At 38.1% G+C, this 20852-nt stretch overlaps 2 protein-coding genes across 3 annotated transcripts in view; both read left to right on the forward strand.

The window, feature by feature from the left end:
* Positions 1 to 625: 625 nt before the first annotated feature.
* Positions 626 to 9778, forward strand: LOC141109404 (uncharacterized). Its single transcript, XM_073601031.1, has 3 exons — positions 626 to 691; positions 2463 to 2525; positions 7395 to 9778. The coding sequence occupies exons 2-3, from the start codon at positions 2478 to 2480 to the stop codon at positions 8286 to 8288; spliced, it is 942 nt and encodes a 313-aa protein (XP_073457132.1). The 5' UTR covers positions 626 to 691; positions 2463 to 2477; the 3' UTR covers positions 8289 to 9778.
* A 5719-nt stretch (positions 9779 to 15497) lies between these two features.
* Positions 15498 to 20852, forward strand: part of IBSP (integrin binding sialoprotein) — a 38879-nt gene continuing 33524 nt past the window's right edge. For both annotated transcript variants that reach the window (XM_073601048.1, XM_073601041.1), the window contains exons 1-2: positions 15498 to 15551; positions 20562 to 20619. In XM_073601048.1, the coding sequence (XP_073457149.1) occupies positions 20566 to 20619 (54 nt within the window). In that variant the 5' untranslated portion in view covers positions 15498 to 15551; positions 20562 to 20565. The remainder of the gene's footprint in view (positions 15552 to 20561; positions 20620 to 20852) is intronic.

Consider the following 20852-nt stretch of genomic DNA (forward strand, 5'->3'; position numbering starts at 1 on the left):
TGCTCTCTCCTTCTGCCTTCTGCTCATTGTCAGCACATGAACTGATTGGTTTCTTGTACTGCTTTTTCCTCTTACCCTTGAATCCTGATGTACAGGAAGTGAAAAAGGCTGATATCAGGTCAGATTCAGGTACTTTCACTGTTTGCATTAAAAAATACATATAATGATGTATTAATAAATATAGTGCTGCATAAATTTGCGCTTTCATATATAGCTTCAGTTTTAACTTGAATTGTTGTTCATTTTGCCAGGAAAAGTAGCCTTACAAGGTGTTAATCTGGTAAATATACTAAATCACTTTATTATAGGCTAGAGTTTTCTGGAAGGCGGCCTAGTGAGTAATAGTATACCTAGAAGCAAACAATTAGAATGATCCGTACATAAAATGTGGCGCTCTTGCTGGAGTAAATTAATGATTACAACAGTCTTATTGGACTGGCAGCTACAGTCTACTCATTGAGTTTTTGAAAGGCTGCCTAGTGAGTAATGGTATACCTGGAAGAAAACAATTGGTATGATTAGTACACACAATATGGCTCTTTTGCTGGATTATAACAGTGATTACAGCAGTGACATTGGATTGGCTGCATTTCTGTATTTATGGAGTTTAAATGTTCAGCTCATCTGTCACAATTTAGCCTACTATCAGTATCAACAGGCGGCATCCAAATCTTTTTGGGTATATGGTTGGGTATGTTTCTTTTTTCTTACTTAATACACTTTATTTGTGTGTAATAAATGTTGTTGTCATTACATTTCATCTTAAGCATTGCAAGTTGCACATTTTTTGTTTATAATATAATATAAATATATTATATAATATATAATATTTATAATATATAAATATTTCACAGAAAGGCAGTAAGTTTAGGTGAACTGAATTGTCAGTGGTAAAAAAAGTTAAAGATTAGAACTGTTTTTTAACCATGAATTTGAATCATTAGTGGTAGGACAGCTGTCATCTGGTGGAAGGACCACTGTCAGAGTTGAAATACACTCAGTGTTCCTGCCATGCAGTTATTATGTGTCATCAATGACACCTAAAAAGGGTTGGACGAGGTCTAATATGCATTCCAGACTTATTAGAAATCACAATACTTATTCAAATGAATAGGATGTAGTTTGCAAATGTGCTTGTGAAACATATAGAAACCTTTAAGGTAGTGATGCAGTGGACCCAAAACTAGTATTATGTCTATAGCCCCAGTTACCCTTTATACAGACGTATTCCATTGAATTTCATGGCTCATTGCTGGGCTATAATGAGAAATGAAGAAAAAACTTGCCAAAGCCAAAGATGAGCAAAAACTGACAGAGCTGGAATTTTGAGGGAAGCTTTTTTTGGCAGGATATCTTAATTTTTTTTTTTCTATAGTCAGCATGATGAATTTTTCCCTATGTGCCATAGTAAATATCTGTGTGACAGTGTGTATGTAAGACAAGTTTGAGCCAACATCCTTCTGAAAAAAATCGGTTTTGTTGTGGGAAAGTCTGATCGTGTGTACGTGGCATAAGATAGAAGTATAGCAAAAATGTAGCAGCTCTTATCGTAAGGTGAATATAGGCAACTACATAAATGATGAATAAATGTACTCTTCTCTTGAACATATTGGGGTTGATTTACTAAAGGCAATTAGACTGTGCACTTTGCAAAGTGCAGCTGCACTCTCCAGGTGCAATTGCTCCAGAGCTTAGTAAATGAGGTAAAGCTTCACTTTGCAAAGAACACCGAATCACATGCAAAGGAAAATAAAAAAACAGCATGTTTGCTTGCACGTGATTGGATGATGGAAGTCAGCAGAGCTTCTGCTCATTTACTAAGCTCTGGAGCAACTGCTCTTGTAGAGTGCAACTGCACTTTGCAAAGTGCACAGTCAATTTGCCTTTAGTAAATCAACCCCATTGATGCATTTTCCAATATCTGTTTACACCTCTATTTTGCATTTATCAGATATATTTAATTGTGTATGCTTCTATTATTAAAAAAGAAATATAGCAAGCAGAATAATATGCTACAAAATGGGATACCCCAGGTTTGTGTGTAGGTATGGGTGCAGCAATAGCAAAAATCAAAGGCTGTGAGTCCATTGAGGAAGAGCAGCGCTACTCACGCATGCGTAGTGGAAATCTGGCTGTGAAGCGCCAGGAAGTAACAACTGGCTTCCCACATCCCTGCACAAGATAGGGTATTCCTTGCAAAGTAAAGGTTATTTTTTTCACTTAATTCGCTAAACTTAGTGAAAATTCACTTCATAAAGTGAACATACTCTGATCATCGTCCTCTCCATAACCTTTTACTTCAATACATTTTTATTAGACTTGTACTTCCACATAAAAACTGAGAAGTTTTAATTAATAAACGGTAGAAAGAAATGTTCATTTGATTAGCAGTAGAAGTAGTAGTTATAGTAGCAGCAGTAGTTCTTGTATGTATTTATTTTTTATTTTTTTGTATCCTACAGATCCCTACTTAAATCATGGGGCGCCTTGTTCTTTTTGGTTTTATGTTAACCCTTGCATCTCCAGTAAGTAGAAATAATGATTTTTAGTAATGTAACTATATTTACCATCAAATCTGGGAACCAGACTTTTTTTTTCCTACTACTTCCAAGTTGATAGCGTCACCCATGCAAAAAACTGTTGACTGATCAGACACATATGTAGTATCCAATCTGTAGCTGCTGATTTAAAAAGTATCACCAATGCTTTTGTAAATGCTGATAAATGTGTAGCAGCTCTATCATCTTAAAAAGTGTGTCGCGGAACGTCCCACACTCCGCTTGAGTGCTTCCGTCAGTATACCACTTCCTTGTAGTCTGGATACAGATATCAGATATTCCAACCGCTCCCAAGCATAAAACAAGGCGACACTTGCTTAGATGCTGACATGGACTATATTTTTATTAGAACCAGAATACAGTCTTATATACAGGAGAAGATGAGGTTCCCCCCTCCTGCTCATATTACTCTAACAATACAAATGTAACCTAATTAACCTGAGCTAGTTTACTAAATCATTTACCCAGACCAGATGACTCAGAGACATGACCTGTAGGACACAGACTTGTGGGCACCGAGCTTCACACAGTAACAGAGTTAATTATCATAAGTACAACCACAGGACATTTTCTCACAATAGCAGAAGCTCCAATAGGAGTCGTCCAGTCTCCTACATTGTATAGAGGACAATGTGATCAGCTCACTCAATTAACATGTTGAGTTCAGAATCAATCAAACCAATAATGGTCTCTACATACATCCTGGGAGATATTGTGGACAAATATTACTGTCCCATTTTAAGTAGTCCAAGATATATTTTCTCACTCACCCTGTGCCAGGATAGCACAGGGTGACTTAGACATAAGAGGTGTATGGGGAGCTAAAACAAGGGCATCCCCTACTTTCCAAGAGATTCTGAGTTCCACGGGCCCTCCCGTCACAAAGTGCAATCATTTATTAAATCTATTCAAGCAATTTACACGTGTATCATGTGCAATCTAATAGGTACAAAAATTTAAAATTAGATCATATGACAAGCCATAGAGTATATATATATATGTGTACACATAAAACCTTTTTGAAAAATATAATACCCAACAATATATAACGAAAAACATCCAGTGTTTAAATATCATATACACACCCCTGTGACTTCTCCACTGTCCACCCTAATAATTCATTAGAGACATTGACCATATAGGTCTTTAAAGTCTTGCTCAAATGTAACTCTGCACAAGCTCAATTCTTAGGATCTCCTCCCTTATCACCCTCCATAGCATTCTTAATAGTCTAACCAGCAGTTGTTTAAAACTAAAACCATACATGTCAGGAAAGGAAAATTACCAATAGGTAAATATATAATGTTCTGTTTTCTGGTTTTCTGGCTTGTATACTGATGGGACATAGCAAGCAGCAAACAAGGGTGGGTTGCTGCAGGTAAAATTATAATTGTCAAAACAGAAGACTGAATGGCCAAATTTATTTATTTATTACAGGTACTTATATAGCATTGTCAATTTACACAGCACTTTTACATGTATATTGTGCATTCACATCAGCCCTGCCCTCAAGGAGCTTACACTCTAAGTTTCCTAACTCACATTCATACATACATAGACTAGGGCCAAGTTAGACAGGAGCCCATCAGCCTATCAGCATGTCTTTGGAGTGTAAGGGGAAACCAGAGTACCTGGGGAAAACCCACACAGGCACAGGGAAAACATGCAAACTCCAGGCAGGTAGTGTCATGGTTGGGATTTGAATTGACGACCCTAGTACTGCAAAGCAGAAGTGCTAACCTCTTAGCCACTATGCTGACCAATCCTGTAAAGCTCCAAGAAGTATTCATAAAATGACCAGGTTGCAGGACAGGTATGCAAGGTCTTCCCAGGAAGGGAGCAGTTCTTTTACATAAAGAATACCGTTATCATTCATGTAATGGGAGTTTCCAGAAGAAGAGCCCAGAGAATCCACCTGGAGGAGAGCTCAAAAACAGTTGGGAAGGGGTAAAATTGCAAAATGATTAACAAAAAGTAATGCCAATCCCTCTGCACACTAGCATTCTTTTTTTGCCTTTGCATAGTATTAGACTACTATCCCTGGCTAGTCGGTCCTATCAGTCCAGTGAGGGGCAGAGCTATCCATCAAGATGCTGCCATGCTTTTATCGGGGGAAAAATGCTTTAAGGTTTTCTCATAAAAATATCTTTAAACAAATTTATTTAATGGTCAAAGAAGGATATTTTTTCAATAACTGGGTCAGCTGAATGAAACTGCAATTTTAGCTCTGGTTTTGCACATCTTATTTATTCACTTTGAGCATGGACTGAATTAAACCTTTATTTAATTAAAGAGTACCAAAGAATCAGACTTTGGAAGATCTCTTCACCTTCACTGGCTAAAATACAACACCATTCAAACAGCTAAATACTAGGTTGAACTGCTTATTTGTAAACTGTTTTACCTGCCATATGATTTGCAATTTTGTTCAGTCTGGCTTGTGATTACAAATATCTGCCACATTGCAAAGCTATGCTTTAACTATTTAATTAATTCAGTTAAAAAAATAGTTGTATCATAATGTTAATAAATTCTACTTACTGCTAAAATACTGGCAAGATATTTACATGGCAATGTACATATAACCTATTTGAATAGTTGTAATTAAGCTGCATTGTTTGTTTTTATTTATAGGCAGTCCTTACCTGCATAGGCAGTTTTTTGGTAAAGCTGAAGCTCACCTTTACCAAAAAACTGCCTATGCAGGTAAAGACTGCTTGTAAATAAAGACAAACAGTGCAGTTTTGGCCAAAGTTGAATAATGCCTTTCCCATAAGTGTAGGATATTTACGTACTTACAGAAGCATGGCTGAAAGACTACCAGAGATGGCATTTCTCTGTCTTGCCTTGTTGCTAGGACATTGCTGTTACTGTTCACCTCTACCATCACTGGAGCAAGCTCCTTCTCCAATTCAAATCCCCTCAAATGTGTTCTCTCCCCATCGCAGTAGCTCTGAGCTCAGCGATGCTGTGATGGAGGACATAGTGGACCATGTATGTGTGGGGGTTTTGAGCGTTAGCTCCTGTATTGGTGGGAATAAGCAGTAACAGCTGGTAATGTCTTAATGCCCTAGCAAGAAAGCAGGATGGGAAGATGCCATCTCTGGGAGTTTTTAAGCTAGGCTTTGGGAGTTAAGTAGATGGCCTACACCTATAGCAAGGGCATTATCCAACTTTAGACAAAGCTTCATATTTTGTGTTTATGTTGCATCTAGAGGTGCCCCTTACCTGTATAGGTAGGTTTTTGGTAAACTAACCCTTAAAATGTCTATTCATTGTCAATGGCAGACACTCCCCTCGGTTTATTCATACTACTGTGTCATTATTCTACCAGTTGGATTATTTTGTAGAAAGAGAGGTTTACTGTGTGTTATAATCTTGAAAAGTTAGGCACGCCATTATGATAGATCATGTAGAGCAACTACCCTTATTGCCCATTTTGACAAATGACTGAAGGCCCATTTACATTTCTGTGTAGCAGGGACGTGTGCATTAAAACATGGAAATGCACATTATATATGTTACTGCATTGGGGTGCCTTCATATTTTTTTTTTTTAAACCATAGATTTTTATTAATTTCCACAGTGTACATGTGCTATAAAAAACATGTCTGACAATATCGTACAGATACAAAGTGGGTACAGGAAAGCAAACTTACTGTAAAGACATGGTTGCATTTGCTCAGACTACATAAAAAGAATGCAGAAGAAGACCTCAACAGGGGTATGGCCTGCCACCCCACATGGGTACTCACTGTGACCAGGCTCACTATGAGACATATCAGAAAATAGCCCACCTTGGACCTTGTTGAGGGTCCCTGGGGATAGAATGCATAGTGAGTTTTAAGGTGCTACAGTAACTCAGAAATAAACATTTAACTTCTCCTCTGGTGCACTTATTACACATATGCTGGTTGTGCTGTGGTCATCCACTCATAATTTGAATTATGGGACGCCTGAATTGACCACAGCAAGATTTGGTTCTTACCCCTAGATGGTTGTAATTCCTAATGTAAGTGTCATAAATTTGAATTACATATTTTAGTCAGGAAATAAAAATACAAAAAATGTCACAAACGTGAGGAAGCCTTTTTGGATACCCTCCAGATTTCCCAGTGCTTATGATATGTATGATTACTTTCCTTGTTAGCAGGGGAAAGTTTTCAATACCAAGGCTAAGGAGGGTGAAAGCTGGTGTTGGGGTGCCTTCATTCTAAATGGCGCCTCAACTTAGTAAGGTAGCACAGTTTTTTAGACATTTTGGTGCATTGACATCCCACTAATTTATCATTGATCTTACAACAATGCACAAGCCCTGAGTCTCTTACTAGCCCACCCCTTACCCACTTAAATTACCCATTTATATTCAACTTACCAGTGTCCCACAACTCTGCCAGAGTGATCAAAAAAGATTTATTCTTCCATGACACCTATTCCTAGCATCTGATGGCCAAACATAGGCGGCCAATCAACTGGTCAGAACATTGTCATATAAGGGAAGGGGTTAACATCATCAACACTGTGTAAGGTTCAGCACCAACCAGAACAGAGCTGCCAAAAAATTTGACTCTCAGAGGAATGGATTGGCAGGGATGGATTTGAACATTTAGTATAAGGGGTCATTAGTTGATCCAATATTCTGCTCTACTTTGACCTGAATTGGCAAAATAACAGTCCCTTTGTCTATAGACTGAATTTATAAGCAGGGTTAATCCCTTGAAACTGTCAGAAATATCCCCTGGGGCACACACCACTTGTTGGGAAATGATTTGGTAAGTTAAAATATGTCAATTATTTTCTGAATATGTAAACAAAATCTTTTTTGATTTTTCGAAGACCATAAGACCTCAGGAGCCTGAGAAAGACCAGAAGATAATGAATTTGATTATGGACCCTGGATACATGGAAACATTAGAAAATAATTACACAAAATATAGTAAAGTAAAAGCTGGACAAGAAAAATACCAGCCACAACACGTGGAGAAAGTAAGAATAGACAATAGAAGAGAATCGTCCACCAACGATGTTACTGATATCCAAGACAAAACTATGGAGACAATGTTTAATAAAACAAAAGGGGTTGCAGCTGAAATTATAAGTGCCAACCTAAAAAGTCTAAAGCATTTTCATAAAAGAAGTGCTGGATTCTCCAGTGATCAGTACTTGAGTGAACCAAATGACTCCACCACATTTCCTTACCCAGATGACTCCTCACAAGATACAGTGAATGTTACCCCAGATGATACAAGTGAAAATGATGACAGTGCCAGTTTAAATGACCCTAACAATACAGATTCAAGTGAATGTAGTAATGCTGCGGGATCTTCAGAATCCAGCAATCCTACTGGGTCAAAGAAATCAAATATACTGAGCAGTTCCGAGGAGTTCACCTACAATTATGATTCCCAGGAAATGACTCATGCTGGATCAGATGAGTTAAATAGATCTTCTGTTTTAAATGGTATAACCATCCAATCAGATTCAAGTGAACCTAATATGCAATATAGTATTTTTACAACACCAGATGATGTTTCCGAGAACTCTAATGAATCCATAGATACCAGCATGAAAGCTGATGCTGGGCTTTCAAGTGAGTCTCAAAGTGTCAGTAGCTCTAGTGAATCAAATGACCAAAGTGATTCCAGTAAATCCAGTAGTTCAAGTGATTCCAGCACTTCCAGTGATTCCTCAGAACCCATGACTGCCACTACTACAAACAAACTTATTTAAAAAGTGGAATACACAGATAATAAAGATTACCACATGTCGTGACTTTCAACTGTATATGTTTAGAAGACATGTGTTTGAACAATCATGTCATGATAAAACATGCTTTGCCACTAATCCAAAAGTTCAATTTCGTTTTCTAGTTTTTGACAGAGTGGGGATGGATTTGAACTCCTGTTATGTCTTTATTATATGTTTGGGTTCATTAGAGAGGTTTGCCTTTACTTCCTGTCTTGCTGATAATGCTTTCACCAGACAGGAAGTGAGGAAAAATCTGCAACAGATACACAGAGAAAAATAAAAATCAGACTAGACATTCTCTACTTTTTTGTTTGTTTCTGCATGGGTTGCTGTTGGCAAGTTTCTCTACTAAAACATTGGGTAAATCTCTCTAAAGCAGGTTGAACAAAAAAAATCTCACAGATTCCTGCAACCACACAAGGGATATGGATGCAGAGATCTCCCCTGTTGTGCTGTTGTATTCTGACAGCAGGGACCTTTCCCCTGTTAGAATACTGATCAGCGCTGCAGCGGCTGATCGAGTGAAGGTTTTCCAGCATGGCAGTTCAACAGAAGTCAGTCTAATAATCAGCTTCTGTTGAATGGACAGGGTTACACATAGATCAGAATTTCCTGCTGAACCGGCCGAATTCCGATACATGTATACACAGGTTAATTTAGCCCTAGAGAGGCGTAAATACTTGAAATTGACAGGGGTTCTAACCCTTCCCCGCTCTAGCTAAAACTCAAAAAGAAAAGCTTTACACTTTAACAGCATTATATTCTCTTAAATGAATGGCAGTACTGTGTTTTTTTTTACATTATGGATTGTGCATATGGCCTTATAAAGTATAACTAAAAGGTTCCTGCATAGCAGTCTAAACAAGTACCAAATCCAGTTACTATGTGATGCCCAAACCTTTAACAATAAACAAAAAAAAATTTTACCCTTCCTGACTTTCACAAATCCTACTTCATTTGTGTCTTACACACTCCCCTTCCAAACACTGCAGCTTCCAATGGGAGGACTTCAGCAACAGATGCAGTGCAGTCCATCCAGAATGCAGTAAACAGGACTAGGTGTGATTGACTATCTACAAGTATGTAAATCAGCAGTGACATTGCTACAAATCCCACTGTTGTGCCAGCAGGCACAGCCTACATGAGAGTGGCAACTATAAATTCAGAAGCATTGCAACAATGCTGCCATACCATCACAGAAAGCTGCATTTGGTGGACTTCACTGTCAGGATTTATAGGTATTTGTAAGACTTTGCAGGGGGACGAAGATAAAAATGTAAGTGTAGATGCTATGATAATTAAGTGCTTCAATATTTTTTAATAGGAGGCCATAGTTCTACATTAATACAAACAAATCTATCAATATGCATTTTGCTAGACGTGAACTAACACTTTTATGGAATAGTAGCTGTAGCTTACATTACATTACATTATAGCTAAAAGAGTAGTACTACTAACTGCTAATTATGTTATGATAAATATTAGAAGTCAGTTTTGTGATGTAATTGAATATACTGTAAGGGCTGCAGTACTGAAACGTGCAATTATTGCATCTTTCAATAAAACTAAATAAAATGTTCCCCTGTGTTTTTTAACTAAAAACCTACAGTATGTGCTTATATTTTGTGTACCTCCAAAGACGCACTCATAGCAAAACTTATATATATTTTTTTTTTGTTTGCTAAGCATTGTGTTTCACATACAATTGCCATTTTTTAAATAAAATACTTGTTTTCAACTTTTGACTATTTTTTAAATAAAACCGAAAGGAGCGTTTGGTAACAAAGCAAATGCAATAGTGCCCTGTGTCATAACAAAAGTCCTATGGTCATATTAATGTTTAAACCTTTAATTCAACCATACTTTACAACAAATGTAAGTATGTTAAAGTGGTTGTAAACCATTTACTACCACTTTTAACTACAGGTAAGCCTATAATAAAGCTTACCTGCAGGTACCGTGAATATCTCCTAAACTTGCACCATTTAGGAGATATTCACTATATCCACATGTGCCGATGTCATCGGCACATGAGCACTGAAGAATCGGCTCGCTTGTGCCATTTCTTCAGTAGCTGTGCTGTACCTGGTAGCACCACGCACATGCGCGGGAGTGACATCATCCCGGCTCCAGCCAATCATAGCGCCGTAGCCGCAAACCCGGAATTAACTCCGGGAGACATGTCACCGGTCACAGCAGTGTACAGGGACCACTGCAACAGCTTCATTCTAAGGTAAGTATTTTTCTTTTTTAGAGAGTTTACAACCACTTTAAATTATATTCAGTTACTAATTGGCTCTTAAAGAGCAACTGAACTGTGGGAGTTGTGAAAAAAATTGCAAGTAGATGGCAGAGGATTAGTCACCTAAAGTGTTGAGCGAACGGTTCAGCCCAAACAAAAGTTTGGTCCAGACATCGCCTATTCACCCGTTCAGTGAGCATCCGAATTTGCGGGGCGCTCGGCGGGATGTTCGCTTACTTCATTCTAGGGCCCTAATTGTATGAAGCCTTGCACCTGACCACTGGTCAGGTGCAGGGCTTTGCCAATTAGGGTACCTGAGCACTCACTGTCAGAGCCCTGATTGGACAAAGTGATGATGACTTTGTCCAATCACGGCTCAGTGCTCGTAGTCCCACCCACACACTATAAACGGTTTCTTCGCATAGGAAGCTTTTGCAGTGTGTTTTGTAGTGGAGATATATAGAGCAGGCCTCAGTTTGCTACTAGCGAGTCCGTGTGTTTACTTATTGTGACTGTAGAGTGTTAGTGTAGTGTTAGTATAGTGTGAGTATAGTGTGTCAGTATAGTGTAGTGCGTCAGTATGGTGTAGTGTCAGTGTAGTGTGTTAGTGTAGTGCAGTGTTTAACACAGCAATACATAACATTTAGTGCTGTATACAGTGCTGTATACACTTTTTTTAACTTTTTGGTTGCTGCATGTTTTTTTTTTTCTTTTTTTTCCCCTGCCTGCCCCCTTTTTATTAAATTGCCACAGTAACTGCGACACAGATGTTCCCCCTTTTAAATTTTTTAATTATTTTTATAGTTTTTACATTTCTGTCAGCGTCAGTCCTCAATTTAAAGTGCACCAAACACCACTTTTCATTCAATAAAGTGCATCCAATCACCCATTTCCAAGTTTCTATTAAATTTGGATAAAAAGCCCCCCCATCATGTCTGGGAGGCCAACAAGGAGAGGCAGACGTTCCCATGCCACTATGAGGGGGCCAGCAGCATCTGTGTCCACAGGCAAGGGTGGACGTGGTTAGTGATGCTGCCCATGCTATCAAGCCACAGCATGCAGAAGAGGTGGTGGACTGGCTTACTAAAACATCCTCATCCTCTTTGACCCAAACTGACACTAGTGTGCAGTCCACCGCAGCTGCCAGAGTGGCTTATTCTGCCTCCTTATCCACAGCTACTACTACCATAGCCCCAGCATCATGCATGGAGGAGTCAGTTGAATTATTTGAACACAGCATCCTTCTTGAGGATGCACAGACATTGTTTGATTCTGATGTTGGTTCTGAGGTAGAGGTAGGGAGTAACATGAGCCTATAGAGAGGGGAGAACACTGATAAACAACAAATTGGCAGTCATGTTACCAATTTTTCCCGCAACTGTTTGACTGGGGCGCCAAATTAACATTTTTTACAGCAGGGCCAATTCTTGCTTTTATCAAGAGTAACTCTAGAAGGTTACAGGGTGAAGGCACCACCAACACCCAAAGCCTAATTTTTTTGCAACTGTTTGACAGGGGCATCAATTTACATTTTTTTTAAAGCCAGGCCAATTCTTGCTTTCATCAAGAGTACCTCTATAGAGTTACAGTGTTAAGGCACTACCAACACCCAAAGCCCAATTTTTCCGCACATGTTATTTCTTTCCAAAGTCTGCAAAAGAGACACCAGACTTTATCTAAAAAAAAAAAAATGGTAATCTTGGTCTGACTGTACTATAATTTGGCTTCTTCACATAAGGCTTGCTGCAGCAGGTTCTATACATGGTACAGACTAGGGGGACCCCCCAGGCACTATATTTAAAGGAATTTTTCATTTTTATTGTTTCACTTTAAGCATCATAAAATCAATGCTCCTTTAAAAACAATCCTTTTTAAAAGTTTTTTTTGCATTGGTACACGTGCCCCAGGGCAGTACCCAGGCCCCATACCTTTTTGTGGCCAGTAACTTACATATAAGCCTTCAAAATGGGGACTTTTGATTTTTCAAGTTTGGGTCTCAATGACTTCAATGTTTAAGAGTTCTGGTGTGAACTGAACCGGGGGGGGGGGGGTTGTTCGGCCCATCTCTAGTCAGCAGTAGTACTGCCTGTGGTCCCCCTACAGCTGATATTTTCCCCATTATTGACTTACTATGTTTTGTTCTGCACTGTACCTTTGTGTGAAAACAGCTATATTTGTAGATACAGGTCTTTGCTTCCTTATGCCAAAGCTGCCCCACTAATGACAGTTGAGCGTCGCTTTAAAGCTGCCCCACTAATGACGGTTGAGCAAATAATATTGTTCAACCACTTCAGCCCCGTAAAGTTTTACCCCATTCCCGACCAGAGCACTTTTTACACTTTGGCACTGCGTTGGTTTAAAGCTGCCCGCCCAATGACGGTTGAGCATCGCTTTAAAGCTGCCCCACTAATGACAGTTGAGCAGGGGAGGCGAAAGCTCAGGTCCAGGAGAATGAATCAAGAGGAAGCAGGCAGATTTAGGAAGCGTAGGTCATAAAGTACAGCATTCTCTTCAGTAAGTAGGTGAGTACAGTGAGGAGCACAGTAGAACCATTAACAAATCTTCCTATAAATCTCATGAAACTAGAAGTCAGAGGCAGCAGTACGCCCAACATAGGAAGCAGAGGACAAATGGCTAGTCACCAGGATTGCCCTCTGCAGCTGATCTTTTCACCAATACTGGTTGTATTGTTCTGCACTGTATCTCTGTGTGGAGATTGCAATTTCGGTAGAGGAACATGGTTTTGCTTCCGCCTGTTAGAGATGTCCCCTTGTGGGGTGGGGAATTGACCAGGAAGCAGCAAGAGAAGTGGAGACAGCATAGATCTAAAGAAATAATGAGGCAACAGCTCCTTGCATTAGAGGTCTTCTGGTGTGGCTTTTTCTACATCAAGCCTTCAGGAGCTGTACAAGCAAAAAAAAAATAAAATGTTAAAATTGCCAAATTAATTTCAATAACATGCATGGGGAATGCTCTTAAACTGCCTGTGCAGTGGAGCATCTGACGAGGTATACAACCTACTACAGCAAAACTGACAATAACAATGAAAATAATGTTGTTCAACCACTTCAGCCCCATAAGGTTTTACCCCCTTACCGACCAGAGCACCTGTTACAATTTGGCACTGCGTCGCTTTAACTGGTAATTGTGCAGTCATGCAATGCTGTACCCAAATGAAATTTGCGTCCTTTTTTTCCCACTAATAGAGATTTCTTTTGGTGCTACTTGATCACCTCTGTGTTTTTTATTTTTTGCGCTATAAACAAAAAAAGAGCAACAATTTTGAAAAAAAAAACAATATTTTTTACTTTTTGCTATATCAAATATCCCCAAAAATGTTTTTAAAAAACAGATTTCTTCATCAGTTTAGGCCAATATATATTCTTCTACATATTTTTGGTAAAAAGAAATCGCAATAAGCGTATATTGATTGGTTTGCACAAAAGTTATAGCGTCTACAAACTATGGGAAAGATTTATGTCATTTTCATGGCATTTTTTTTTTACTAGTTAGTAATGGCGGTGATCTGCGATTTTTAGCGGTATTGCAACATTGTGACAGACAGATCGGACACTTTTGACACATTTTTGGGACCATTTATACAGCGATCAGTGCTATAAAAATGCACTGATTACTGTGTAAATGTCACTGGTAGGGAAGGGGTTAACACTAGGGGGTGATCAAGGGGTTAAATGTGTGTTCCCTCAGTGTGTTCTAACCGCTTGGGGATTGGACTGAGTAGGAGAGGAGACATATTGCTGTTCCTACTTACTAGGAACAAATGACATGTCTCCTCTCCTCTGACAGCACAGGGGTTTGTGTTTTTACACACGCAAAATACTGTGCTGGTTCTTGTGCACACAATCGCGTGTGGCCTGCGGCAATCATGACCGCCGGCCACGCGCAACGGGTCCCCTGCTGTGCGCACCCTCTGGTGGCTCTTAAAGGAAACCCGTACGGGTACGGGGTTTTCGTGCAGGAGAGCCATTCTGCCCCCTGTAAATAGACGTGAGTCGGTCGGGAACTGGTTATATTACTAGTTAATGACAGCTTTGTACACAAAGTGGCTGGGGATCCTCTTCATCCATAACAGACACATATCCTCAATGAGGGTCTGATATAGATGTTAATGGGGACCACACACCAAAGAAAAGGCAGCTGGGTTCCCCATAAAAATACATACCTTTCCCTTATTTTTGAAAAAAAAGCACGAGGTTCCCCCAAAATGTATACTAGACCATTATCCAACCAGGCAAAAAAATGATGGAGAAGAGTGTGCAGCCCCCTTCTGAACCATGACCTCAACATGGGGGGGGGGGGTTACCTTGTTGTACCCAAGATTATGAGGACAAGGGCCTCTTCCTCATAACTCAAGCAGGTGCAGGGGGCTTATCGGAATATGGAAGCCACCTTTAAGGTCAGTAAGTTCCTAGATAAATTATTTTATCAATGGCAACCTGCATATTTATCTGACAGGTATCCTTTAAAGAAAGCATAAAATGCACTGAAAGGCATCTTTTGCTACTATTTATGAATATTAAAGCCTGGATGGCTAGCATGATGTCTTCTTTTTTCTATACAGGTTTAAAAGAAATTATAAGAAAATAAAGAAACAAATAAGTGTTAGTTGTGAAAAAGTGCTTCCTTAAAATAGTTCTGGGGGGAATGTTAGATGAAAGGCTTTTCAGTGCATTCTGCTATACTCTGCAACATCATTATATGTTGGCATGAGTGACCAAACCCTTCCAGTAAACTTAGACCTTCAATTATAGTCGGCGAAACAAACATGTTGGCATTGCAGGGACATTTTTTGTAAACTGTGTGGCCATAGTAAGTGTTGACATTACAGGTTCTTATGGTGAGAATACGCTTAGTGATGTCACCCCTGTGGTCTGATTGGCTGGAGAAGAACAAGGAGGGAGTTTATATTGCAACATTTTTCACAAATTGAGTAGACTAAATCTGTGCTCTTCACTCTAAACTTGAGAACTCACTGAAAAAAGGTAAGAAGAGCCTTGATTCTGTTACACTGTGCTTTTTCGCTTTTCTATCTCCTTCCATTTAGTGTTTTATTGGGCTTTGGTCAATAAAAGTTATGTATGGCCTCAGAATATAAAATTCAGATTGGAAAAGATATTGCAAGGACTGTGGAGATGAGTTTCTTAAGCAGTGATTTTAATTTTGTGCTTGTCTCAAACAACCTGACTCAGATTGAATAACCGAAGTAATACAGGCCAAACAACTAAATCAAAACTGCCACCTTGGTAAAGCAGCTCTGGAAGGTACCTATGCACAATTAATCTAGGTGGAGTTTTACGCATGATTTAACCCATCAAATATTTATTTTTTACTAGACTATAACTGTAAGCATTTGCTTTCTCTGGACTCAGCATGTAGAACAACTCATAATCCGCCAAAAACTCAGTTAACTTGATTGGTCTCCCTGTCCAATTTGGTGCTTTGAGTTAAGATAATCTGGTTTATCATCACACTATTTATCATACAGGGCCTTATTTAATTAAGGGTGCTTATTGTTATTTCTTAAGTACTGTAACCCAGTGCAACCAATCAGAATGATGAATCACTGCAGAAGATAGACCAGTAGAAAGTAGATTCTGTTTGGTTGCTGTAAATTTAAGGACTTATAATTAGCACAAAGGATTAAGAATTTTCTATTGAATAAGGCTGCTCATATGGGAAAGCAAGTTCTAACATGTATCTCAGTTGTTCATGTATGGGTACCCTTACACAGTTGGAAATGCATGATGGGTTTGTAGTTCTTCAACAGCCAGTAAGTCACCAGTCTTCTAAGCCTAATTGCATTTTGTTGAAAAGGAGATGCAGCTTATGTTTCTCACAACAATCTTAGAAAAAGCATGGTCAAATGTAGTCAGATATGAAGTTCAGATTTAGAATTCTCAAAAAAGGCATTGAGAGTGGTTAAAGGTATTATGGGTATCAGTGAAATCAGTGGACTTACATTTGATTAACAGGACTCATCAAATGCCAAAAGAAATAAAAAAAAATGTGCTTAGATTGTTTAATATTGTTTGAACTGAATTCACTTAAAGGGATATTTAACTTTTACCTATGTTCACTTAAATATCCAATCAGGTTTAGAGTAATTTAAACAAAATATAAGCCCAACATTATTGTTTAATACAGCAGGCATAGCTTACTTATGATTTGCTCAAACTAATTATAAGGTGAAAACAGTGGGTCATTTTAACTTAATGTTTTAATTTTTTTTGGATAGCATCAGGAGGGTATTCAACACCTGTCAGGGGGTTTTATTGCTGTCTCTGTCCCCACAACAGAGAATCACTCTCTCAATTTGTCCTGGTCACCATTGCCAGCAGGACTGAATGTTGGGAAAAATCTTTTTTTTTGACACCAGAACAGGAATAAAAGGGAAATCTCCAATTAAGACACTTATTCTGGTGACAACTGTTCCAGAGGGACTTTCAATCACTTTAAAGAAATTTCTTTGCACTTCCTGTTGTATTTACGGGGCAGGAAGTGAAAGGAAATTTCCCCAATGTAACAAAGCTAGCAACAAAGAAAAAAAAAAAAAGAAAAGGTTTTACCTATTCCATACTCTATCCAAAGTAAAGAAAAGTTTGGCTTTAGGTATACTACAAGTGAAATTGTTTTAAATGCTTATGTTTATTGAAATATTGCAATTAATATTATTAGTACTTTTTTAATGAAAATATACTGTATATTTGTTGCGCAACATTGAAGAAACTTTTGTTTCCATCCATCCATACCAATGCTTTTATTATATTTCTATTTACCTTAAAACAATTAAAAATTATATATATTTTTTTCTTTGTTGTCAATTGGTCACTTGAAACCCACCCCAACGATCTTTAACCGTTGCTTGTGTATTCATCAAAAATACTCCTTAAATTGTATAATTTTATTGGCAGTCTACGTTAAATATATTTTTCAAACAAACCCAAATATTTGATTGTTTGCTTAAAAACTGTGCTAAGTTTGGTTTACCAGGTATACAATGGACCTGACCCTGGCAGAATTAAAGTAGTTGTAAACTCTTAATGTTGTGAACGGGCCCCCACAACTTCCTTGTATGCCCCAAAAGCTAAAAAATCACAGTTTTTATTCCTTTTTTTGTAGTATTTCTCCCCATCACGGGACTGCAATCCCCCTGCACTGGCAAACAGAGTGGAGCTTGCCGGCCAGGGAGAACAGGGACCCTCATTCATAAGAATGCATGTGACATGCATGCGTCACAAAAAAGGGGAAATGAGAGGCGGGGCTGAATGGGGAAGAGCAGAGTTGACTGGCTGGATAGAACAGAGACATAGAACTGTCAGTGAGCAGCCACATTCAGCTGTGCAAATCATTCATTGTTGAGAGAGAAGGGCTCCTGAATGAATTTTCTAATAAGCTATTTATAAAACTAAAAAGTGGATAATACAAAAGGTGATGTCAGCAATCATAGAAATCCGAGGGAGATTATCATTTTTGCCTGGAATTCCACATTAACCCTAGGAAATAAATACATTATATAGCCAAATTTGATCAATAGTGAAAATGTTTTACACAGTAATGAACGAATTATGGTTTGTAATTCAAGTGTTTCAAATATATTTTGTATTCGACTTTGTATATTGCATCAGCCATGAACACTCTCCACAAACACAAATAGCAGAGGTGACATCTCGGAAAAGATGTTTCTAAATTATTTACACTTAACCAGAAAAGGAAAACAAGCATTCTGTGTGATTATTATATCTAAACACTTCTAAAACAGGCATACATGAATTAATTTATTAAAACTGGAGAGTGCAGAATTTGGTGCAGCTCTGCATAGAAACCAATCAGCTTCCAGGCTGTTTGCCAAAGCTTATGGCCCGTGCACATGATCCAAATATCGTACGACAGATCGTACGACCGTTTTCACTTAATAGTCGCAAGTAGAGATTGAATAGGTAGATAAAGTCACGAAAATTCTACGACAGAAAAAAAAATCCGAAGTGAAGTCATGTGTTGTAATGTATTTGTATTGTATTTTCGGACGACAACTAGACTGACTAAACAAAAATCGTACAATCGGGAATCGGTACGAGGAAAATTTTCGTGCATGTCTGATCGAATAATATCAGATGAACGGTCGTGATCTGATGTCGAAAGTACTGTACACACGATCCGAAAATCGTACGATTCTTCCTCGGACGACCGTTTTCGTACGATATTCGGATCGTGTGTACGGGCCATAAGTTGTACAAGCTGAAGTTAGAAGCTGATTGGCTACCATGAACAGCTGCTCCAGATTTTGCATTCTCCAGTTTTAGTAAATCAACCTCACTGTGTTAAAATTATTCCCTTTTTTTCTTTACCTATACAATAAACTTTATTGTGAAAAAAAAAAAAAAATATATATATATATATATATATATATATATATATATATATATATATATATATATATATATTATATTGCTGTTGTTTTTTTATATACCAATGCATATCATAATTAAACACACCAGTGTTAGGTTCCGATCCACCTGTTGCCTTCAGAGTCAAGTCTAAGCTTCAACTAGTTAACTCTTAACCATCACCTTGCTTTAATTTTACTTCTACTGTTTGTACCAAAAGTGAAGGGCGATGTAATATTTCAGCTATAGGTGGAACCTGGAAAGCCAAGCCAGTCCCTTGCTTCGTGTATGTTTTATACACTCCATCAGAGAGATATATGTCATAATTTCTGCACTTTCCACTTGGGAGATTTGGGTGTCTGTGCCTACCCTTTGTTCAAGCTCCTCCGGCCGCATTCTCCATATAAAATACATTTTTAAAAATCCACAAGAACAGGGGAAGTAGGAACCCCTCATAACCCATGCACATACATCTCACCTATAGCATACCAAAGAGATATAAGAAATAGTCAGGGGATTTAGCTCTCCACAATTTACCAAAAACTGAAACATCAGTTTTGAGTGGATTGACCTTTTAACATGTTAACCTCATCCCTTTAAAGTTAAAAAAAAGACCCTGTCAGTACTTTAAGCATTTTCAGCTAAGCTGATTGTTAAGGAGGAGGGTAAATACATACATTTTTGGCAGTCTATGTTGATCACATTGCTGATCTTTAACCGTTGCAAGTATCTGAAATCTCTGGGTGTGTCAAATACCTGTGATAAGTGATATCTCCCTGTTGCATTTAGTCACTAGAAGCTAAGCCTTAGGTTAACTCCTCATCTCTTTTGCATAAACACCTCATTCTCACCCTTTGCATGCAGGTCCCAAACCAAAACCTCATTGACCCTCTACAGCCAGAACAAACTGACCCACATTTTCCTTTTTCAAACAGCTTCATTTAGTTTATTTTAAGCAGAATGAGTTTAGCTGAGCTTGCTTGGTCCTTGTTTTAAATATGAACCATGGCCATAATAATAAGAACTGGCCATATGCACATACTCCTCAAACAGTATATCAAACTCCACATGAAAGCTTCTTCCATCTAACAGGTATAACATAATGACGTTTCTGTAGGTGCAACACAGGGGTAAGAATGTGTCACACAATCCTGGCACAGATACATATAGTTCGAAGACACACAATTTGAAGGCTATACCGTAATGACACCATTACTATTACAACAATATCAAAAAAGTTGTCTCCAAAAAGGATACATCCGTTACAAAGGTAATTCTCTGAATATAAAATCAAAGAATGATATCAATTTAATTAGAAGTGTGCTGTGCCATTATGCCCATCTACAGTCCAATAAGCATACAGGTGACACAGGAAGATGCACACTACTGCAAAAAAACTCGAGTTGTCATCCTACTTGCTGTATCATGAGTGTGTCTGGAAATCCACTTATAAATGTAACCCCATATTATATGCTCTCATTCTAGCATTTCTACTATTCTCTAGACATTTCTATACCTATAATGTGTTAAAGAAAAACAAAGATTTATGATGCATTAAAAAAAAAACCTAAATGAATGACATTTTATTAAAGTATACATTTTCATCAGGAAAATGAAGACAGCCCTTATATTCATCGTTCTTTGGAGTTTGAGCAGTGCATTTTATGTAAGTATGACATAAAATGTTATATTTGTAACATTTCACAATTTATTTATTTTGTGTACTTTCTCAGTTAGTATTTTTATATCTCATAATACTGCCTAAAAACTTTAGCAGTTTTAATCTATGTGTCTTGGCAACCATTGTCACTGGAATGTAAAGTGAGGAAAAATACAAAACTTTAAGTTGTAATAAATTGGAATAAACTGGAAATATTCCCATTGGGACACCTGTTTCAG

Source organism: Aquarana catesbeiana, linkage group LG01 (assembly GCF_042186555.1).
Source record: "Aquarana catesbeiana isolate 2022-GZ linkage group LG01, ASM4218655v1, whole genome shotgun sequence".
Lineage (NCBI taxonomy): Eukaryota > Metazoa > Chordata > Amphibia > Anura > Ranidae > Aquarana > Aquarana catesbeiana.